General features: G+C 45.0%; 1 protein-coding gene across 1 annotated transcript in view; it reads left to right on the top strand.

Moving 5' to 3' along the window:
* Nucleotides 1-24,598, top strand: part of TTC21A (tetratricopeptide repeat domain 21A) — a 294,579-nt gene that overhangs the window by 58,327 nt on the left and 211,654 nt on the right. Inside the window, 2 exon segments of the mRNA XM_030198073.1 lie at nt 5,224-5,308; nt 14,591-14,689. Of these exon segments, the coding sequence (XP_030053933.1) occupies nt 5,224-5,308; nt 14,591-14,689 (184 nt within the window).

The raw sequence follows: 24,598 nt of genomic DNA, 5'->3' as shown, positions 1-24,598 counted from the left end.
AAACACTAGACTCGTTTTGGAGAAAACCTTTTCAGGCCTCGATGCTTATTGCCCGCATCCAGTCCTACCAGCTCTACACGAGTCTTTACTTTCAATCTTTGCTATGCAGTATACAAAGTCTTGCAGATTCTGTCTCACTGGAGCAGGCCACAGAGCTTCGCCAGTTGGCCACTAAGCAGCTGGAGTGTAGGAAGTATCTGGCCACAGGCACATATGATTCTTTTGATATTGCATCTAGACTCTCTGTCTTGGCTGTGTGTCTCTGACCCAGAACCAGTGGTTCAGGAGAGCTTTGCGGATGTACATTGCTGAAGAGACAATCTTTTGGGGGACAAGGTGGAGGAGGTGACTGATCTCATAAAGAAATACACTGATACCATCTAGACCATGTCTCAGCAACCTCTACCTTCAACCTCTTCATTTAGAAGGTTTTGGAGTGGGCCTAGGCGGCAACCCTACTACTTTCAAAGGAGTAGGTTTCTACTGCCTTCTCGCTTTGCCCAAAACTCCCATGTCCAGTGTTCTCAGCCTTGCCAGTCCTGACCTCAGAAGTCGCAGCTGGCTTCCCAGTTGAATCAAGGGAGAAGCTTTTCACTGGCTCCAGGAGACCATAGCCGCACTCGAAGTAACTGTCCTGGACTGTGTAATGGTAGGGGGGGAGGCTGAATTTTTTCCTACAAGGTGGTCCTTTGTAACCCTGACCAGTGGGTTCATCAAATAGTCAGTCTTGGTTACACCTGCATTGGCGTCAAATACCACCAAATTGCCCTCCAAGAGCATTGTTCATCAGCTCTCGGCACAAGCAGGTGCTTGTAGAGGAAATCTCCGCCCTTCTACTGGCCAATATGGCTGACCCCATACCTCCAGGAGAAGAAGGAAAAGGACTCTATTTGAGGTACTTCCTTGGTCTCAAGAAAACTGAGGGATTCAGTCCCATCCTAGACTTAAGAGCCCTAAATAAACAAATTCTTGGTCCTTCTCCCTATGATTCTGGAAAAAGATTGTCTATGATCTCTAGACTTAAAAGATGCCTATACCTACATTTCGATACTTCCCAGTCACAGGAAGTATCGCAGGTTCTGACTAGGTAAACACCACTACCAGTATCACGTTCTGCCATTTGACTTTGCATCAGTTCCCAGGGTATACACCAAGTGTCTAGTGGTAATTGTAATGTTTTTCTGCAGAGTGGGAGTATATGTGTTTCCCTGTCTGGATGATTGGTTGGTTGGTCATTGCACCTAACTATTTGGGTATTGGAGTTACTAGGATTCGTTATAAACTATCCTGAGCCCCACCTTCTCCTGATTCAGCAGTTGGAGTAGGTAGGAGCCCTGCTTGAAACATTGCATGTTTAGGCTTTACTTTCACAAGCGAGAGTAGACACCTTGACAACACTGGCCTTGCAGGTCCGAAGCAGCAAGCAGGTCGCAACTTGGCAAATGTTGAGATTGATGGGCCATATGACCTTAAGAGTGCATGTCACTCCCTTGGCATGGCTCCATTTGAGAGAGGCCCAGTGGACCCTAGCTTCCCAGCAGCCCAATTTCTCTGTAAAGCTCAAAGGTTTGATTCTATTACACCCCTTCTGTCCTCATTCCATTGGCTGCCAATCAAATACTGTTACTGCTTTAATATTCTTTGCTTAACTCATAAAATGCTCCACAATGGCTCTCCTGCCTATCTCTCCTCTCTTATTATTCCTTACACACCTTCTCGTACTCTCCGTTCACTGTATTCTCATCGTCTGGTTCTTCCTTCACCAAAGCAAGCCCACTATGAATCCACTCGTCACTCTGTTTTTTTTTCTGACACCTAAACTTTGGACTGCTCTCTCTCCTGCTCTGTATTCTAAATTGTCTTTTCCTCATTTCAAAACCCTGCTTAAAACTCTTTTTTTTCCTCTCGCATTTGGTTTTACCCCCCCCCCCCCCAGTTGATTTTGGGTTGCGATTTAGTGTTTGCCTGTTTAGATGCTTACTTCCCTGTGTGTTTGATCTTGTGTGAATGTTCTGTCCTATCGCTTATGGAGTTCTTTTTTATTTTATTATGATTTGATTTGTATCGTAAACCGCTGTGACCTTCATTAGACGTGGCGATATATAAAAATTTTAATAAACATAAACATAGGCGCAGGTAACTGGGAATCTAGTGGATGTAATCCAGATTCCTCCAGAGTTGACTCATGCCCTTCTCTGGTGGACATTTTGATTGAATTTGACTGTGGGACTACCGTTCCAAATTCCACCTCCTCAGATGGTGCTAATAATGGATGCATCCAACCTAGGATGAGGAGCTGATGTTGACAGGCTTCACACCCAGGGGACTTGGTCTGTTTAGGAAACAGATCTCCATACCAACCTCCTTGAGCTGAGAGCCATTTTGAACACTCTAACGTCTTTCAGAGATCGGTACAGAACCAAATTGTTCTCAGTCAAATGGACAATTAGGTTGCAATGTTGATCAAACAGGGGGGTACAGGGTCCTACCTCTTGTGGCAGAAGCAGTGAGAATGTGGTAGTGGGCCATCCTTCACGAAATGATTCTCTGAGCCACATACCTATCAGGAAAGAACAACTGCCTTGTGGTCAGACTGAGCAGTTTTTCAACCACACAAGTGGTTTCTCAACATGGGCGTAGTCCACAAGATCTTCCAAGAGTGGGGCACTCCCTTGGTTGATCTGTGTGCCACTCATCTCAACAACAAAGTCCCCCAGTTCTGTTCATGGATCAGATCACATGGCAGACTAGTGTCAGGTGCCTTTCTCCTACACTGGAGGGAGGGACTTCTGTATGTGTATTCACCAATACTTCTCATAGAGAAGACTTTGCTGAAACTCAAGGAGGACCAGGGAACCGTGATCCTAATTCATCCTTAATGCCCAAAGCAGATCTGGTTTCTTTTTCATCTGGACTTGTCCTCTGAAGATCCGTGGAGCTGGGACTGTTTTCCAACCCTCATCATGCAGAACAAGGGATCTCTTCTATATTCCAACTGCCAATCCCTGGCCCTCATGGCTTGGATGTTGAGAGCATAGAATTTGAATCCTTGGATTTCTGGAGGAAGTCTCTCGCGTTGATATTGTATATCTGGATTTTCAGAAGGCGTTTGACAAAGTGCCGCACGAAAGACTCCTGAAGAAATTGCAGAGTCATGGAATCGGAGGTAGGGTATTATTATGGATTAAGAACTGGTTGAAAGATAGGAAGCAGAGAGTAGGATTGCGTGGCCAGTATTCTCAGTGGAGGAGGGTAGTTAGTGGGGTCCCGCAGGGGTCTGTGCTGGGTCCGTTGCTTTTTAATGTATTTATAAATGACCTAGAGATGGGAATAACTAGTGAGGTAATTAAATTCGCCGATGACACAAAATTATTCAGGGTCGTCAAGTCGCAGGAGGAATGTGAACGATTACAGGAGGACCTTGCGAGACTGGGAGAATGGGCGTGCAAGTGGCAGATGAAGTTCAATGTTGACAAGTGCAAAGTGATGCATGTGGGTAAGAGGAACCCGAATTATAGCTACGTCTTGCAAGGTTCCGCGTTAGGAGTTACGGATCAAGAAAGGGATCTGGGTGTCGTCGTCGATGATACGCTGAAACCTTCTGCTCAGTGTGCTGCTGCGGCTAGGAAAGCGAATAGAATGTTGGGTGTTATTAAGAAGGGTATGGAGTCCAGGTGTGCGGATGTTATAATGCCGTTGTATCGCTCCATGGTGCGACCGCACCTGGAGTATTGTGTTCAGTACTGGTCTCCGTATCTCAAAAAAGATATAGTAGAATTGGAAAAGGTACAGCGAAGGGCGACGAAAATGATAGTGGGGATGGGACGACTTTCCTATGAAGAGAGGCTGAGAAGGCTAGGGCTTTTCAGCTTGGAGAAGAGACGGCTGAGGGGAGATATGATAGAAGTGTATAAAATAATGAGTGGAATGGATCGGGTGGAGGTGAAGCGACTGTTCACGCTATCCAAAAATACTAGGACTAGAGGGCATGAGTTGAAGCTACAGTGTGGTAAATTTAAAACGAATCGGAGAAAATTTTTCTTCACCCAACGTGTAATTAGACTCTGGAATTCATTCTTGATGGTTTCCAGGAAAGACTCCGCTAAGAGGTATTACCCATTTAAGTGGAAGAGGTTTGTTGTCTGGTGTGAGTGCAAGGCCTTAGTTCCTCTCACTTGCCTTACACAAAAACTTCTTGAACCTTCCACACCTCTCTCAGTTTGGTTTGAAAACCAACTCTGTAAGGGTTCATCTAAGTGGAATTAGTGCTTATCATCTTTAGTGGGACGCTGCTTGAAAGTTCTACATTAATCTCCCTGGTTAGCATCCACACTGGGCTCAGTCGGATGATGTCATCCAACTATGAGAATACTTGGCGTGCCATCCTTGGAGAACAGCTGTTACAGGTGAGTAACTTCGTTATGTTGCGTGCCTGTAACAGCTGTTTTTCATAGACGGCAGGATTGATAAGGCACACAGTCCCTCTCACTTCTCTGAGAGTTGCATTCATTGATCTTATTGTGTGCAAGAAGGGCTATATGTGCTCAGAAATTTTGATGAATTTCTGATGTCTGAAAGAGCAGTTTTGTCTCAGCTCTGTTGGAGGACATCACCCAGTTGTATGATTTATCAATCCAGCTGTCTATGGAAATGCCTCTTGCAAGTCAGCCAATAGAATCAATCCTAGCAATGTGTGAAATAATAGAGAAATAAGCTGTGATTTTCAAACACATTCAAAGTAACTCCATACAGCATCCAAGTCAACAACACTAGGAATTCATATTGTAGGGCTTCTTTTACAAAACAGCGCTAGCAATTCCCACACAGCAAATGAGAGGAAGTCCATAGGAACTGAATGTGCTTCCTCTCATTTACCACACAGAAATCGCTAGCGTGGGTTAAGCCCTTAATGAACCTGAAAATGTAATACACATACTTAAATGGGGATTGATCTGAAAGATTGTGCGAAGGGGATTTGATTTTTTTTTTCTGAGATTTGCAGGATCTCCAAGACATTAAATAAAGGGAGAATGCAGGGTATCTTTATTTTTATATACTGTATTCTGCTGGAATTTTTTCAGACTCATAAATGTGGGTAAATTGTGTCCATAGGGAAATAAGCTTTCAGTGATGTTTTCAGTCAATGAGGACAGTTCTTTGTGTTACCACACTACCTGTAGATGTTTGTATATAAAGTATATTGTTTATATACTGTTTTTGAAGAATTCATCTGAAGGATGTGACGAATATAGATGCTCTTCAAATTTTTGCTGTACATAGCCTTTTGAAGGAAGGACATCTAGCAAAGGTGAGTGCCTTAAGAATAAAACAAAACTTTATTTATCTTGCCTATCCTTTTGTCATTTACTCCTAGTTTGATTCATGTTTTATAGTTACACAAAGACAGAAGGAATGCAGGAAAGAAATTCTGAGATTGTGAATTATACTTAATATATGGAATAATTAATGTCAGTGCTTAGATTTTAGATATGTAATAGAAGTAAGCTTAGCTGGAGGGCTTAACTTGGGAGGGAGCTTAGGGGGTCTTTTACAAAGCAGTGCTAGCATTTTTAGCTCATGCTATTAATCAGCTGGCTTTAAACACTGAGATGCCTATAGGAATATAATGGGCGTCTCAGCATTTAGCGCCAGCTAATTTGTAGCATGAGCTAAAAACACTAGCGCTGCTTTGAAAAGACCCTCTTAGTGTTGTATTTGAATTGGCTCCTGCCTGAAGAGCTACAGCTAGAGCTGAGTAAGGAGGAAGCCTTGTTCTCTGTGTGTGGGAGATGGAGCAGTGTTTACAGATTCTGGAGCTATGCTTGAAAGCAGTGGGCTAGCAAGAAGGTGCTGAGGACAGGGCCATAGCAGAGAGGTTGAATGAATTCTTTACCTTGGTCTTTACTGAAGAAGATGTAAGAGATCTACCTGTACCAGAGATGGTTTTCAAGGGAGATGATGCAAAGGAACTGAAAGAAATCTCAGTGAACCTGGAAGATGTACTGAACCAAATCGACAAATTAAACAGTAATAAATCACCTTGACTGGATGGTATACACCCCAGGGTACGGAAAGAACTCAAATATAATAGTACAGATCTGCTGTTAGTGATTTGTATAACCTGTCGTGAAAATCGTTTGTAGTACCTGAAGACTGGAAGGTGGCAGATATAACACATTTTTAAAAAGGGATCCAGGAAATTACAGACCAGTAAGCCTGACGTTAGTGCTGGACAAAGTAGTAGAAACTATTATAAAGAATAAAATCACTGAACACATAGACAAACATGGCTTAATAGGACAGAGCAGTGGCATACCTAGCGTATTTGACATCCGGGGTCAATCATTTTTTAACAGCCCCCTTCCTCTATAAGAAAAAATTATTTTTAGTAATAATCCACGAGTTACACAACAAGGGTATACCTAGGAAAGGCATCATCTTAAACATTGCTGTGAGAACTAGAACATCAATACGCCCATTGTAAAAATAAAGAAGTCAGATTAGTACAGATCAATCCTGCAGAGTCAGTACCAACACAAAACCATGTTTTTTTCACACACGCATAACACAGATACACCATCACCCAATATAGAATAAGTAACCACAAACTAAAAATAGAAATATGCAAACAAAAATTAAACTGAACTCCTCAAAAGCCAGATTCTGCGAAGAATGCAACACCACAGAAACAGAAACAGTGATGCATGTCCCCTAGTACTGTACAAAATATAAATATAAAATAGTAGATGTGAATTTGAATAAAACTGACAAATGCCAATCAACACTTTACAAATTAACTATGAGAAATAAAACAAAAAAATGGAAAATAAGATACAGTAATGCCATTTTATTGGACTAATACATTTTTCAATAAGGTTTCAGATGCCAAAACCTCTTTCCTCAGGTCAGTACAGTATACTGCTGTTATTTTATTTATTTATTTTTATTTTATTGCATTTGTATCCCACATTTTCCCACCTATCCTGTCCTGACCTGAGGTAGGGAGCTTTGGTGTCTTAAAGTTAGTCAAAAATGTATTAACGTTAGTCCAATAAAAAGATCCCCTTATTTCCATTTTCTTTTTATAATTTTTTATTAACAGTTACAATACTACTTTATCCTGAAAAAAAAAAAATATATATATATATTTCTACTTTTGTAATATCTGGTTTCTTCTTTCCTCATCTTCTCTTCACACTCTTCCTTCCATCCAGGGTCTGCCCTCTTTTGCTGCCTCTTCCATCCAGGGTCTGCCCTCTTTCGCTGCTCCTTCCATCCAGGGTCTGCCCTCTTTCGCTGCCCCTTCCATCTACTGTCTCTCCTTTCTCTCCCTTATCCAGCATCTACCTCTTTCTCTCTGTACTTCTATCCACTGTCTAACCTCTCTCTCTGACTCTTTCATCCACTGTCTGCCCTCTTTCTCCTTTCCATCTATCGTCTATCCTCCCATCCAGCCTGTGCCCCCCTCTCTCCTTTTTACATGATGCATTCTAGCATCTCCCCTCTCTCTATCTTCATCTCTCCTCTTTCTCCCCCCCCCCCCCCCAGATGCTGCTGATGCTGCTGCTCCAGCTCCAAACTAGTGGCAAAAAAAGGTGAAGAAATTTATTACAGTTAAAAGAAACTCCTTCAGAAAATGGAAGAAGGATCTGACTAAAAATAATAAGAAACAGCATAAGGAATGGCAAGTCAAATGCAAAGTTCTGATAAGGAAGGCAAAAAGGAACTTTGAAAAAAAGATTGCGCTAGAGGGAAAAACACATAGAGGGGCATTTTCGAAAGGGACGTCTAAATTGCGATTTGGACATCCTTGCAAAATGGTGAAATCTAGGGGTGGGAAAACCCGTATTTTCGAAACAAGATGGACGTCCATCTTTCGTTTCGAAAATACCATCAGGGATGTCCAAATCCTTAAATTTCGCCATCCCTAGATTTGGACGTCCCTAGACAAGGTCATTTCTGATTTTCAGTGATTTTCGAAACCGAAGACGTCTATGTCAGAAACGACCAAATGCAAGCCATTTGGTCATAGAAGGAGCCAGCATTTGTAGTGCACTGGTCCCCCTGACATGCTAGGACACCAACCGAGCACCCTAGGGGGCACTGCAGTGGACTTCATAAATTGATCCCAGGTACATAGCTCTCTTACCTTGTGTGCTGAGCCACCCAAAACCCACTATCCCCAACTGTACACCACTACCATAGCCCTTACGGGTGAAGGGGGCACCTATATATGGGTGCAGTGGATTTGTGGTGGGTTTTGGAAAGCTCGCTGTTCCCTCCACAAATGTAACAGGTACAGGGGGTATGGGCCTGGGCACGCCTGTCTGAAGTGCACTGCAGTACCCACTAAAACTGCTCCAGGGACCTGCATGCGCTGTGATGGACTTGAGTATGACATCTGAGGCTGGCATACAGGCTGGCACGACATATTTTGAAAAATGTTTTTTGAGGGTGGGAGGGGGTTAGTGACCACAGGGAGAGTAACGGGAGGTCATCCTCGATTCTCTCCGGTGGTCATCTGGTCATTTCGGGCACCTTTTTGTGCCTTAGTCGTAAGAAAAACAGGTCCGGGTGAAAACATCCTTGTTTTTTTCGATTAAGGGTCAAGGGTTGATTAAGGGTCAAGGGTGTCCAAGTGTTAGGCATGCCCAAGTCTCGCCTTCACTACGCCTCCGACATGCCCCCTTGATCTTTGGCTGTCCTTGCGACGGAGTGCAGTTGGGGACGTCCTAAATCGGGTTTCGATTATACCGATATGGACGTCCTTCTCTTTCGAAAATGAGCCCAGTGGGTTCTTCAAATAGTCCATCACGGTTTCGCCCTGCATTGGTGACAAAGACCACCAAGAGTTTATCACTTCAGCTGTCATCCCTTCTGAAGGCCCATGCAGTCAAGCCCGTTACACCAGGGGAGGAAGGGTGGGAATTCTATTCCAGGTACTTCCTTGTGCAAAAGAAGACGGGGGGGGGGGGGGGGGGGATGTGTCCCATCCTAGACCTAAGGGCCCTGAACAAATTCCTGGTCAAAGCAAAGTTCAAGATAGTTTCCCTGGGCACTCTTCCCCCCCCATGATTCAGGAACACAATTGGCTATGCTGTCTTGACTTGAAGGATGCTTACACACACATCCCAATACTTCCAGCTCACAGGAAGTATCTCTGTTTCGGCTGGGAGCACAGCACTTCCATTAACGCCTGTTGCCTTTTGGCTTCATGTCAGCTCCCAGGGTTTTTTTTTACCAAATGTCTAGCGGTAGTGCTGGACCATTTGATCCAACTTGACTCTGGGACTTCCATTCCAAATTCCTCACCTGGGATGGGGAGCTCAATTAGATAGGTTCTGCACTCACGGTGCTTGGTCCGCCCAGGAAACAGATCTCCAGATCAATCTCCTGGAGCTTCCAGCTATTTGGAATGCTCTAAAGGCTTTCAGAGAACAGCTGTCTCACCAAATTATTCTAACTCAAACAATCAGGTTGCGATGTATTACACCAACAAGCAAGGGGGCACCGGATTATGCCCTCTGTGTCAGGAGGCTGTTCGGACATGGTGTTGGACTGTTCAGCATATGCTCCTTTGCACCACTTATCTGATGGACAAATACAACAGACTGACCAACAGACTGAGCATGGTCATGCAACCGCATGAGTGATCTTTCAACATGGGTGTTGTCCGAGAGATCTTCTGAGTGTGAGGCACCCCCTTGGTGCATTTCTTTGCCACTCAGATGAATTACAAAGTTCCTCAGTCCTGTTCCAGGTTTCAGGCCCACAACAGACTAGTGTTGGATGCCTTCCTCCTGCACTGGGGGATGGGTCTTCTGTATGCGTATCTTCCCATGCCCATCGTGGGGAACACTTTGCCGAAACTCAAACAAGACCACGGGACCATGATTCTGATCACTCCTTACTGGCCCCAACAGATCTGGTTCCCTCTTCTTCTGAAGTTATCCTCCGAAGATCCATGGAGATTGGAGTGTTTTCTGACCCTGATCACGCAGAACAAGGGATCTCTTCTACATTCCAACCTCCAGTCTCTGGCCCTCATGGCCTGGATGTTAAGAACCTAGAATTTGTTTCTTTGCCTCTCCCTGCGGGTTTCTTCCAGGTCTTGCTGGAGTCTAGGAGAGATTCCAATAAGAAGTATTACTTTTTGAAATGAAGTAGTTTTGCCATCTGGTGTGAGGGCAAAGCCTAGACCCTATTTCCTTCCCTACACAATCACTGTTTGAATTCCTTCTACTACTTTCCAAGTTTTCCTTAAGACCAGCTCTGTAATGGTTTATCTCAGTGCAATCAGTTCTTATCATCTGTGTGTAGAGGGTAAGCCCATCTCTGGACAGCTTCTAGTTGTTCACTTCATGAGAGGTTTGCGTTTGTCAAAGCCCCCTGTCAATCCTCCACTTTTGTCATGGGACCTTGATGTCATTCTCACCCAGTTGATGAAAGCTCCTTTCGAGCCACTGGATTTCTGTCATCTGAACCTGGTAGGTCATTTTCTTGGTGGCTGTTATTTCAGCTCACAAGTCAGTGAGCTTCAGGCCTTAGTAATGGATGCACCTTGTACTACGTTTCATCACAACAGAGTAGTCCTCTGCACGCACCTTAAGTTCCTGCCTAAGGCTTTGTCGGAATTCCATCTGAACCAGTCGATTTTCTTGCCAACATTCTTCCCACAATCTCATGCCCTTCCTGGTGAAAGTGCTTTGCACACCTTGGACTGCAAGCGAGCATTGACTTTTTACTTGGAGCGGACTAAGCCCCACAAACAGTCCACCCAATTTTTTGTTTCTTTTGATCCCAACAGGATGGGGGTCGCCATTGGGACACTCTAATTAGCTGGAAGATTGCATTTCTTTCACTTACATTCAGGCTGGGCTGACCCTGGATGGTCATGTCAAGGCTCACAATGTCAGAGCCATGGCTGCGTCAGTAGCCCACTTGTGGTCAGCCTCCATTGAAGAAACTAGCAAGGTGTTGACATGGTCTTTAGTCCACATATGCACATCTCAGTACTGTCTTGAGCAGCATATGTGATATGAGAGTCAGTTTGGACAGGCAGTACTACAGAATCTGTTTGGGTCTAGAATCCAACTCTACTCTCCTAGGCCTGTTTTGTTTTGTTCTGTTCCAGGCTGTAATCTCATTCAATTTGTATATATTTTCAGGCTGATCTGTGTTCTGTCCTCGCTGTTGCGAGGACCAGTTAGCCAATGGTTGTTATTTTCGGTGAGCCTGGATGCTAGGGATTCCCCATGTGTGAGAATAATAGACCTGTTTATCCTTGGAGAAAACAAAGATACTTACCTGTAGCAGGTATTCTAAGGACAGCAGGCCTTATACTCTCACAAACCCTCCCACCTCCCCTAGGAGTTGTCTCCTCTTTTTTTTTTTCATATGCTACAGTATTATACTGGCATCCCGTGCTCTCACAATATTATATAACCATGTAAGCCACATTGAGCCTGCAAATAGGTGGGAAAATGTGAGATACAAATGCAATAAATAAATAAATAAATTATACTGGTATCCCGTGCTCTCACAGCGGGCAGGAAGACACTCATGCATGTGCAGTGGAGCGAGTTTCATGTTCCACAAGCTTTTGTTTTTTTTTTAGCTTGATATAAGCTCTGGACTGGGCAGTGTGGATTGCATTAACCATGTGTGAGAATATAAAGTCTGCTGTCCTTGGAGATTACCTGCTACAGGTAAGTATTTTCACTATTGAGAAGTTTTTTGCTGGAACAGCTTTAAATTACATTGAACTTCAAAATTTCCTCTAAAAATTAACTAAGGGTATTATTTTAATAAAGCCAATGGAGATGCAGCTGACTGCAGTTTATAGGCTTCATGTGTTTGACAGTCTATATGCTCTATTATTTAAATATTTGTAAAGAAGGATATTATTTATTGTGTAGCTTTTTTTGTTAGATTGACTTTTATAAATTTGGCAGAAAAGAGGCACCTTCTTGGATTTTCCACATTGGCACCCTGAAATTAAGTTACATCATAATATTGAATTTTATGGTATCAAGTATTTTTATCTATATTATTTTGAGAACCATATGACAAAGTTTTTAATGAAAAGAAATGAAAGAATTTTTATGCTTTCTTTGTGCTTTGCTGACACCTATAGTAAGTACTTCCAGTATTAAACCCCCTAATTCTATAACAGGTCACCTAAATTTAGGCAGCAATTGTGCACTAACCAGCTTATTTTCGAAGGAGATCGCCAGCCATCTTCCGATACAAATCAGGAGATGGCCGGCCATCTCATGAAGCCGGCCAAATTGGTATAATGGAAAGCCAATTTTGGCCGGCTCCAACTGCTTTCCGTCGCAGAGCCGGCAAAAGTTAAAGGGGGCGTTTCGGAAGGGTATGGGAGGCGGGATGGGGGCGTTTGTAAGACATGGCCAGCTTCAGCTGATAATGTTAAAGAGAAGGCCGGCTCTGAGGAGCATTTCATCGGCTTCAATTGGTCCATTTTTTTTAGAACCAAGTCTCAAAAAAGTGCCCCAGTTGACCAGATGACTACCGGAGGGAATCGGGGATCACCTTCCCTTACTCCCCCAGTGGTCACCAACCCCCTCCCACCCAAAAAAAAATATATATTTTTTGCCAGCCTCTATGCCAGCCTGAAATGTCATACCCAGCTCCCTGACAGCAATATGCAGGTCCCTGGAGCAGTTTTTAGTGGGTGCAGTGCACTTCAGGCAGATGGACCCAGGCCGATCCCCCCTACCTGTTACACTTGTGGTGGTAAATGGGAGCCCTCCAAACCCCCCCAAAAACCCACTGTACCCACATGTAGGTGCCCCCTTCACCCATAAGGGCTATGGTAATGGTGTAGAGTTGTGGGGAGTGGGTTTGGGGGGGATTTGGGGGGCTCAGCACCCAAGGTAAGGGAGCTATGCACCTGGGAGCTATTTTTATTTTTTAATTTTTAGAAGTGCCCCCTAGGGTGCCCAGTTGGTGTCCTGGCATGTTAGGGGGACCAGTGCACTACAAATGCTGGCTCCTTCCACAACCAAATGCCTTGGATTTGGCCGGGTTTGAGATGGATGGCCTCGGTTTCCATTATCGGCGAAAACCGATGCCGGCCATCTCTGACATTTGGCTGGCCCCAACCGTATTATCGAAACGAAAGATGGCCGGCCATCTGTTTCGATAATACGGTTCGGGACCGCCTTTTGCGGTGCCGGCCATATAGATGACCGCCACCGTTCAATTATGCCCCTCTAAGTTATACCAATGCAAACACTTATGAGTCTGACTATAGCAGTTACATACATAAGTGGCAGCTGTGCACTCAGTTGTATTCTGTGACATACGTGTGTAACTGTCTTTGCATGTAAATGCAAGGGGGTGTTCACAGGAGGAGGAACATGGGCATGTCTCCCACTTGATGCACATAACGTATAGAATACTGTAAGTATGTAAGTTACATGCATATATGCTACATTTAAGTGTGTGCACTTACGCTTGCCATAGACATAGTGTAAGTGGGTGCACCTAAATTAGGCATGTAAGCGTTGACTTACACTAGTATTCTATAACAGAATTTAGGTGTTCAGATCCCTTATAGAATAAGCACACTGCCTTTAGGTGCCTAACTTCTGGCACCCAATTGTAGAATTGTCTCCATAGCAGAAAGTGTTCTACAACATGTTGCAAATATTCAGTCATGCTTTGGGGTCGTAACATAAGATCCCTAGATAGAAAAATACAATGAAGTACAATACGTTCAGCAATCCTCATTTTCAGAACTGAATACAATCCTTTTTAATAGCATTCTGATCTGACACTATTGAACTCTCACTTTTGAAGTATATTATTACTGGTTTTCTTATTCTAATCTGCTCCTAACTGTTTTGGGTGTTGGACGGAGGTAAAGTAAAGTAAATAACAATAAAACTTTACAGTTATGATTTTTCCTTTTGCTTACTATTTTATAAAGTTTCATTTTTCAATAATAGAAGAATTTGGGCCCCTTTAACCTAGTGGCGGTAAAAGGAGCCCTGTGGTGGTGTCGGTACATGGGTTTGCTGTGTACCGAGGCCCCCTTTTACCACTGCCTAGAAAAGAAATTCTGGGCAGGGGATGGAAATGGCTGGGCAGTAAGTGAAACACTTGCCGCACAACCATTTCCTAGTGGAGCCCTTACTTCCTCCTATTTGTTTACCTCTGGGCCTGCCCCTGGTGCTAGAAAATGCAAAACTATTTTCTAGCACCCTAGTTGCTGCTCACCAGAACACGGAACTACCACCAGGCTGCTGAGCGAGCCCGGCAGTAGGCCTGATTTGGTGCACGGCAATATGGCAGTACAGGTACCACCGCTTTGTATCTTTATTGATTTATGATAGACAGTAGAAATAAATTCATGGGAAAGAAAATCAGGATATATATTAAATGTTGGCTTTTATACTGATTACATTGTGTTTGAAAGGGGTTTTGAAAGTTGGTAAGCTTGGTCTGGAATTTCTATCCCAAACATTTTAAAGTGAACTATTCTACTATGATCTTGTTTAATGAATAATGTTACTATGTACTTGGATATTAGACCCACTAAAATCTGGCTTTATTTCTGTAGGCATTAAATAATGTGAGAGATCTTATTAATGCTCTTGAGACTGTGGAGCCTCGAAATCCAGATCTACATCTTCGAAAAATTCATGTTATTAGTAGACTGGTAAGATTTTTAGAGATTAGTATTATAAGTACAATCAAATTATATTTCCTGATTTCAGGAAATACACTATAAAGGTAAATCTATAAACTGGCACCTAAATGTAGGGATCAGTATTGTGCCTAGTTTATTAAGTAGCGCTTATGCACATGATTAGTGTCATAATTGAAGGGTTTATTTCCAAAACTCTCTAAGTCCACTTTCAGAAAAAAAAAGAGCTATAGTTTCATATGAACAAAGGATACTATTACCTACCAGTGTTGCAGGAATTGATGCATAAATTTATGATACTTCAGGAGTCAGACAGCACACCAGAACGAGAGAGAAATCTTCTTTATTTGCCAGCAAACAAAGTAGAACATCAGCATTAAGTCTCTTCTTCTCTTTCTCAGCTCTCTTTGTCTCTCTCTCAGCTCTCTGTGTCTTTCTCTCAGCTCTCTGTGTCTTTGTGGCTTCTGTCTCAGCTGCTTCTCTTCTTATGCTGTCTTCTCCTTCTTCTGTCTGTTCCTTCTGTCCTTCTCTTTCTTCTGAGCTCCTTCTGACGTAACCTGCTTCTTCTCCCACTTAAATACAGTTCTATCTAGCCTAGCCTAGCCCCCTTACTCTCCAATTGGTTAAGGAATAGATTGATTACCTTGCCTCAACCAATCAGCTCCATACAAATATCAGTTACATAGGTTCCAGACATCCTACACTGACCTGTGACCTGGGGCCCCTTACACCAGACATTTGGTCTCCAGAACTCCTGCATGTTATTATGATTGATTTCTCATATTCCTAGTACTAACTGCTAACTAAACTCTGGTATTCATTAAAGGGGTCAAGGGCCAATCTTACTTAATAGCATACATATCAGGTTATTACTTTCAAGACCATTTCTACATTTTACCTATAATTAATCAAGGAGAAGAGAGCTGACTAGTCCTGACCTCTTTCACCTATCAGCTTATACATTGAACCAGCCAGAACTACAGATAACTTAAAACACATGTTGATCTCTTCACTGCAGCCCTACTCAGAACGTCAGACAGAGAGTTGAACAAACATTCCACACAGAATTATTAATTTACACAGAATACAGCATATTCTAAAGTAAGCATCCTTATAAAACATATTCTACATATCAAGAACTTCTAAATTCTAATCTATTGCCTCTCTCTAAACAGTATTTCTGCCTAATCTTTAAACTACAATATGTCATATGTCTGGCTCATTCCTTTGTTCATTCATAATAATATCCCCTCAAGATTTAATAGTATACAGATGTGCCAGCTAGCATTGGCAATTCACAAAGGACAGAGTTTCATTTCTCACTGACCTTTCTAACCTTTGGCTCGGCCAAGCCAGACATTGAAAATAATATGAACCATCTGGCATTCCTTCACTTACAGAGTGAAAGTTAGAATTAACAAATATGATTTCTTAGAATTATTCTTTGCCCACTGCCTCATTCCCCCCTTTGAGACTAAAATCAGCTTATGCAGAGATAAGTCTCACAACTCAAACTCTGGAGATTATAGTGATCCTAACTAGGAATAGACTTATGAACCACCATTACCCTACTTGTTAAGGTTCGACGGCATACTGCCGAAGCACATGAGGCCAGGAAACAAAACAACAACCCTGCTAAAACTAAGACTATTAGGGAAATAAACAAGGGACGTATCCAGGAGGTCAATGACCACCACCAGGAGGTAAGGTCTAATCCTCCTCGGTAATCCTCCACATTAAGGCTGGCCAACTGTAGGACTTTATCCATGGCATGCCTAACTACATGCGTCCTATTTATGACAATGGTACAGCACTCTGAAGAATTTAGCACTGTGCAGAGGCCACCCTGGGCTGCAAAGAGATAGTCAAGACCCATACGGTTATACCGAGAAACTATACTTAATTCATTAATTTGATCCTGCAATGCATTGACTACCACGTTCAGCTCATGAACTAGAACATGAAGTAGGGATTGAAGTCTCCGGGTAGCCATACCTAGTTCAGTAATACCCGCTACCGGGCCCCCAATTGGAATCCAGGCCGTGGCAGAAAGGGCTACAAGTCTCTTTTTAGTCAGAGGATAAGTAGAGTTAATATACTGGAGGGCTAATTCAATCGCCTCATCCTCTGTGGCAACGGAGGAGGGTAAGGACAAGGCCTCTCGCTTAGAGCGGTGCGGGGATGGTGGTTTGAGAAGAGGAATAACTTTAGGAAAATAATTCAAGGTTACCAATACACAAAAATCATATGTGGGGGGAAGAATCATGTGGAGGACATTATCACAGAGCCAGTAATGACCAAGGAGAGGGCGACGAAAGTTCCCAATAAATGTAGGCACAGGATGGAGATTAGGATGCCCATAATGCGAGCCCCTATCCCAGGGGGAACGAAGAAGAAATGGAGACTTTGTACACCATAGGTGCCAATCCCCAATTGTAACAGACCGCTCATATGATGCAACCCCTTCATACCCCGGGGACTTATGAAAGTAGAAAATAGGATGGGACACTATAGTCTTCTCAGTAGTATAGTTAGGAGCCAGATAATCACCTTGGTCATAATCTGCAGGTATGGTAGTAGGGCACATAGGAGTACCTGGAGAAACTACCCACACAGGTTCCTCCTTCTCTGGGAGAACATTAGTATAGTTACAGGGAATGGGAAGAACAGTTGAGATGTCTCTTGTTAAACAAAACACTCCAGAAGCTGGATAGGGAGACGTAAAAACTGGCCTTAGAGAAGAGTCAGAGGGGGAAGTAGCATTATAAAAGGACCACCAAGTATAATCCTGGCTCCAAGGGCCTGAACTCGAAAAGTAGGGAGGTATAAGAGCTGGGAGCTGCACAGGGACAGGAACAGCTGGGACATCTGTAGTATAAGGAGAAAATCGGGAACACACAATACAAGGGGAAGTAATCTTTGCCTGGCTAATTAGTTCCTGGACAGAGTGTAACCAAAGGTTGGAGCGAGTTGGGGTATTAGGAACAAGGAGGCAAGGAGTAGAAAACAACAAAAGCATCCAAACTACTAACATTTTCTTTCTTCCTAATCTAAAACAAATACAGCAAACTAATTAAGCAATAATATTTCAACAGTCTGTGCTAATCACAGATTACTCTCATATAATGTTCTCAGTCTTTGAGTTCTTATACCAGTTGGGATAGACCCTCAACTGACAAGGATCAAGCTCTCAAATTCCAAGAAAGCCAGAATCTAGGCAAGAAAGAGTCTCAGTGTGAAGCCGAAGTTCAGCAGCTCCTGCAGTATGCAGTTGACCCTTCTTTTCAGCTAGTAGATTCTTTGGTTCGGGTCAAGCGCAACTTCAATGGCTCCGCTGGATCACTTTCTGCTCTCCACTGTCTAGGCTCCGTCTGATCCGTGCTGGGCTCAGTCTGGTCAGCAGACTTAATTCGAGACCAATGGACCCATGGAGTAATCCCTGCGACCTTCACAGCTGCAGGGGTAGAAAGCAAAACAGTAAAAGGTCCTTTCCATCGGGGCCCCAAAGGCTGGAGCCTCCAGTCTTTCACCCAAACTCTATCCCCTGGCAGGAAGGAATGTACCTGAGCCTGGAAGGGGACAGGGTTTATTTCTCTCACATAAGACTGAAGCTCAGAAATTATCTTGCCCAAGAGGGCTACCTGCTCCTGTACCTGGGCAGACCCTAAAATCCCTATGTCTCCCTTAATTCCCTGCAAAATGGCTGGGGGCTTCCCATACACAATTTCAAAGGGAGAGAGGGCTGTTCCTTTAGTTGGAGTGCATCGGAGGCGGAAGAGGGCTAGTGGCAGTGCCTGTGGCCATTTCAGTTGGGTTTCCTGACAAATCTTTGCTAGGCTATTTTTCAAGGTTCTGTTTGCCCGCTCAACCTGCCCTGAACTCTGGGGACGATAGGCACAATGCAATTTCCAGGTAATGCGCAATGCGCGGGACAGGGCCTGAAGTGTAGCTTCAACAAAAGCGGGCCCATTATCTGAACCTATGGCAAGGGGCAGTCCATACCTGGGGATGACATCCCTAAGGAGGGCTCGAGCTACTTCTGTGGCTTTCTCAGTGACTGTAGGATATGCTTCCACCCACCCAGAAAAGGTACAGACCATGACCAAGAGGTATCGGAGCCTACCGCTCCTGGGCATTTCTGTGAAGTCTATAACTAAAGACTCAAAGGGTGTTAGTCCCCTAGACTGAACTCCTGGTGGAATACGGGGTCCCTGACGAGCATTATTCTGGGCACAGAGAGTACATCGGGCAGAGGCAGTGGCAACCAGACTATCCAATCCTTCCAGCACCACTACTCGACTGAGTAGGCGGGCTAGTGCTGTTTTCCCTAAGTGTGATAGGTCATGAGCTTGAGACACTACAGGCCAAGCTAGGTGGCGTGGCACCAGAACTCTGGTATCAGGGAGATGTAACCAGCCATCAGGTCTCCTTACCGCACCTTCTTCTTGAGCCCATTTCTCTTCCATTTGGGTATACATAGGCGTCCATTCTTGCAATCGAATCTGGAACAGGGGAGTCACAGTACTTGCTGGGGGTCCTCGAGCAGCTTCCTTGGCCACCCGATCAGCATGGCGGTTCCCTCGGGCCACTGGAGTATCTATCCTTTGGTGTCCCCTGCAATGAATGACAGCTACCTTCTTAGGGGCCCAAACAGCCTCTAGCAGCTGAAGTATTTCAGGTCCATACTTAACAGGTTGGCCTGCAGCATTTATGAGTCCCTTTTCCTTATACAAAGCTCCATGAGCGTGTAAAGTTGTGAAGGCATACTTGGAATCAGTATAAATGTTGGTTACCAGTCCTGCTGCTAGCTCCAGAGCTCGTATGAGGGCCACAAGTTCTGCTTTCTGGGCTGAAGTTCCTTGGGGCAGGGCTCTTGCTTCTATCACCTTGTCTTCTGTCACCACAGCATAGCCTGCCAATCGCTTGGAGTTCTCCACATAACTGCTTCCATCTGTGAAATAAATTACATCTGGGTCCCTCCACGGAACATCTTTAAGATCTGGTCGACTGGAATACACTTCATCCATGGTTTGGATACAGTCATGATCCGGAGGTCCCTCAGATGCTGGCAAAAGAGTGGCGGGATTGAATGTAGCCACTGTTTCCAGGTGTATCCGTGGATTCTCACACAAGCTAGCTTGGTACTTAACCATGCGGTTATTTGTAAACCAGTGGTTGCCCTTATACTCCATGAGGGTAAGAACTGCGTGGGGGACTTTAACAACCAGTTCTTGCCCCAAGGTCAGCTTATCAGCTTCCTGGACCAGTAAGGCTGTTGCTGCAATGGCCCTCATGCAGGCTGGCCATCCTTTAGCCACTCCATCCAGCTGTTTAGACAGGTATGCAACAGGCCTCTGCCAGGATCCCATCATCTGGGTCAGCACACCCAGAGCAACCCCCTGTCGCTCATGGACATACAGTGAGAAAGGTTTCTCCACATCAGGAAGGCCTAACGCAGGGGCTTGGAGTAGGGCTTTCTTTATGGCAATGAAGGATTGTTGAGCAGTAGGTCCCCATTCAAATGGTTCCTTTTCACCCCCCTTTGTGGCCTGGTAAAGGGGTTTCGCCATCAGTGCAAAATTTGGAATCCAAATTCTACAGAATCCGGCTGCTCCCAGAAATTCCCTAACTTCCCTTCTGGACTTGGGTTGGGGAATTGCAGCAACTGCTTGCTTCCTACTGACATCCAGTCTCCGACTTCCCTGGGAAATGCAAAAGCCCAGATACTTCACTTCTGACTGACAAAGTTGGGCCTTTGAGCGTGAGACCTTATAGCCTGCATCCAAGAGTAACTCCAGCAATTCTCTAGTAGCCTCAAAACACTCTTCCTGAGTCACTGCTGCAATCAGGAGGTCATCTACATACTGGAGTAAAACTCGCCTGGAAGGCTCAGATTTAAAAGTCTTAAGGTCTTGTCCTAGGGCTGTCCCAAAAATAGTGGGGGAATTCTTGAACCCCTGTGGCAGGCGGGTCCATGTATACTGAAGCTTCCTTCCTGTTACTGGGTTTTCCCATTGAAAGGCGAAAAGCAGTTGACTGGCGGGGGCCACCCGAATAAAAAAGAAGGCATCTTTTAGATCTAGTGTCGTGAAATGGGTAGCTCCAGAAGGTATCAATCCTAGCAGGACATATGGATTAGGCACTACAGGGTGTAATGAAATAGTGGATTTGTTAACCACCCGTAAATCTTGAACTGGCCGGTAGTCCTCAGTCCCTGGCTTCTGAACTGGCAACAGTGGCGTATTCCATGGAGACTGACAAGGACGAATAATTCCATGGGATAACAGACGATTCAGGTGTGCTTGGATCCCTTCCAGAGCCTTTCTGGGAATTGGGTATTGGCGAAGATGGATTGGCCGGGCATTTGGAAGTAAGTCTACATGGACAGGAGGAATATTTCGGGCCAACCCTGGGGGATTATCTTCTGCCCATACCCCACTGACCTGAAAGCTGTCCGCCAGGGGTAGGTCAACTTGGCCATGTGACTGATGCAGCCGCCATTCTTCTTCAAGGGGGCAGCAAAAACTCAATATACCCTTTGGGCTAGATGTCGGGGGCCGAAAGGAGACTGAAGTCTGGCCATCAGAGTCAAAGGAAATTTGGGCCCTAAGCTTGGACAGCAGGTCTCGACCTAACAAAGGGATTGGACAGTCTGGCATATACAGGAATTCATGAGTGACTGTGTGTGAGCCTAATTGGCATCTACGGGTTGTCAGGAAGGGCCTCCGGTTCTGCACCCCCGTGGCTCCCACCACTCGGACAGTTTTTCCAGACACAGGCGCTAATCGCTCCGTCACAACAGAATGTTCAGCTCCTGTATCAATCATGAATGGAATTGAGCGGCTCCCTATAGTTAACTTGACCATAGGTTCCTGGGAGCTCAGTTTGTAGGAACCCGGTCTGTCCTATTCGTCCCATTCTGCCATCTCGGCTATCCCGATGATGTCAGATTCAGGAGGCTCATATCTTCCCTCTCGAACTCGGCCTCGGCTTCCTCGATCTCCTGGTCCCCTTCTCAGTCCCTGGCGCCTCTGGGGGCATTCATCTTTCCAGTGCCCTCTTTCCTTACAGTAGGCACACTGATCCCTCTCCAATCTTGGTCTGGGATTCTCCCCCCTTGGCCGGGATTGATTGAAGGAATCTCGGGGCCTGGCTGGTGGTCCGGGGTCCCACTTTGGCTTCCCATTAGCTAGAGGTCGACCTCGGTTAAGGGTGGAGTTAGTAATGGCTGCCGCTAAAAGGTCGGCCTTCTTCTGCATCTTCCGGTCAGCCTCTCGACGCACCTCCTGATCTCTATTAATGAAAACCTTGGTTGCGATCTCAATTAGCTGGGTGGTATTCATCCCTGCGAATCCCTCCTGACGCTGCAACTTCTTCCGGATATCTGGCATACTCTGGGCCACCAATGCACTATTCACCATTCTCTGGTTTTCTAGGGCTTCAGGGTCAAATGGGGTGTATGTTCTGTAGGCTTCAATTAGTCGCTCTAAAAAGGCCCCAGGGGATTCAGTTGCCCCTTGGAGAATTTCAGAGACCTTTGCCAGATTAATGGGCCTCTTTATGCCTTTCCTCATATCTTCCAGCAAGTCCCGGCAATAGCCAGACAACAGTTCATAGTGCTGCTCATTATTTGGATCCCAAACTGGAGCTGCGCGAGGAAACCGAGCTCTAACCCATTCCTCTAGGTTCTGTGTCCCCTCGGGGGCACGCGCTCGCGTTATGGCCTCAGCATTTTGCAAAATCTTCCGCCTCTCCTCAGTTGTGAAGAGGGTCAGGAGAAGTTGTTGACAATCAGTCCAGGTTGGGTTATGGGTGGCCATAATGCTAGCCACTAGGTCCACCACTGCCTGAGGCTTTTCAGTATAAGAGGGGTAATGCGTCTTCCAATTCAGGAGATCGGTGGTTGTGAAGGGTACATACTGATAGGCCTGTGCCTGTATAACCTGACCCTGATTATTAGGATCCGGTCGAGTGGTAGTTACCTGACGGAGTGGCAGAACTCTCGAGGAGGTGGGAATGGAATCTGAGGTAGAGCTAGGAGCTACCCTCCTATCATGCTCAAAAGTGATTGCAGCGGGTCTAACCCATTCAGGGGAGGTAGGTTGAAACCCTGAGGGATGGGGAGGGGTACTCATAGACTGAGAGGTGGTCACAGGTGAGTCAGTCCATTGAAAGGGATGCCGGGCCCCTGATGAGTGGGTAGGGGTACTAGAGGGAAAGGCTGGGCTGTCGGGAGTTGAGGAGTCAGGGAGTGGAGCCCAAAGCGGGTCTTCGGAGGTTAACAGGGAAGGATGTGGCAGAGGAGGGTAGAGACTGGCTGAAAAGTCCAACCTAGGATGTGGTGGGGTTCGCACAGTGGGGGAGGAACTATCCGGAGAAGCCTGTACTGGAGAAGCTTGGGCTGGGCGGCGTGGATCTCTAGGGCGGCACGGAACCCCAACAATGGGCCATAAGGTGGTGGCTCAAGATCTGAGGGGTCATCAGAGAGTATGGGTTTCTCAGACAGGGTAGGGGCGGAAGCCACCGATTGAGTGGTAGGCTTCCTGGGGCTCTTTCCCTCTTCTAGTTTAGATTTTCTAATCTTTCTTTGAGCACGGCCTAACATGAATTTTACTGGGGATCCCATATAAGTTTTCAACCAAGAGGGAGGGTCAGTCACAAGGCTATCCCAGGAATCTATATAAGGGAGTTGTTCAGAATATTCTGGTTCTCCTACAACTATGCTGTAGACCTTCCGGATTACTTCAATATCTAAGCTGCCACTAGGGGGCCACCCCACTCCCATAGATGGCCACTCAACTTCACACAAGGTTCTTAGAGTACTTGAGCTTAAAGTCTGTCCATAGTCATTAATTAAAAATCCTTTTTTAAAATTCTTAAGCATACAATCTAGGGGGGTAGCAATTTGTCTAGACGATTTCCCTCCCATAATGCTTACAGTTACAACACACGAAGAGGGGGGGGGGGATTTTTGAAAGTGCAGTAAGGGGTCCGCACTCTCGAGACACTAGGTAGACAGACAGCAATCGCTTCCTTCCGTCGCTGGCCAATTGAACTCGCGTTAATTGGAAACGCAGCTATAAGAAGTCCGCACTCGTTTAACATTCACGCATCACACATTCTGCACAAAAAATCCCACCCAACAATTTCAGATTTCTCAGATACAGATAAGCTCAAGCGGTTTCGCTTCTAATCTCCACTAGACTAGAAGGTACTAGGGCCTTCGCTGAGAGTTGATCAGGCTCTCCTTCCCCCAATTTTTGAGGGGCTGGTTTACAACTTTCTAGCTAGAATTATAATACAGAATACAGAATACATACCCGGCGAATGTTCTCCAGTCAGTTGGGTGCTGGGATTAATGCAGGATTCAGAATCCCACCGCTGCCACCAAGAATTGTTGCAGGAATTGATGCATAAATTTATGATACTTCAGGAGTCAGACAGCACACCAGAACGAGAGAGAAATCTTCTTTATTTGCCAGCAAACAAAGTAGAACATCAGCATTAAGTCTCTTCTTCTCTTTCTCAGCTCTCTTTGTCTCTCTCTCAGCTCTCTGTGTCTTTCTCTCAGCTCTCTGTGTCTTTGTGGCTTCTGTCTCAGCTGCTTCTCTTCTTATGCTGTCTTCTCCTTCTTCTGTCTGTTCCTTCTGTCCTTCTCTTTCTTCTGAGCTCCTTCTGACGTAACCTGCTTCTTCTCCCACTTAAATACAGTTCTATCTAGCCTAGCCTAGCCCCCTTACTCTCCAATTGGTTAAGGAATAGATTGATTACCTTGCCTCAACCAATCAGCTCCATACAAATATCAGTTACATAGGTTCCAGACATCCTACACTGACCTGTGACCTGGGGCCCCTTACACCAGACATTTGGTCTCCAGAACTCCTGCATGTTATTATGATTGATTTCTCATATTCCTAGTAC

The sequence above is a fragment of the Microcaecilia unicolor genome, chromosome 1 (genome assembly GCF_901765095.1).
Source record: "Microcaecilia unicolor chromosome 1, aMicUni1.1, whole genome shotgun sequence".
Taxonomy (NCBI): domain Eukaryota; kingdom Metazoa; phylum Chordata; class Amphibia; order Gymnophiona; family Siphonopidae; genus Microcaecilia; species Microcaecilia unicolor.
This window is presented reverse-complemented; position numbering and strand designations above follow the sequence as displayed.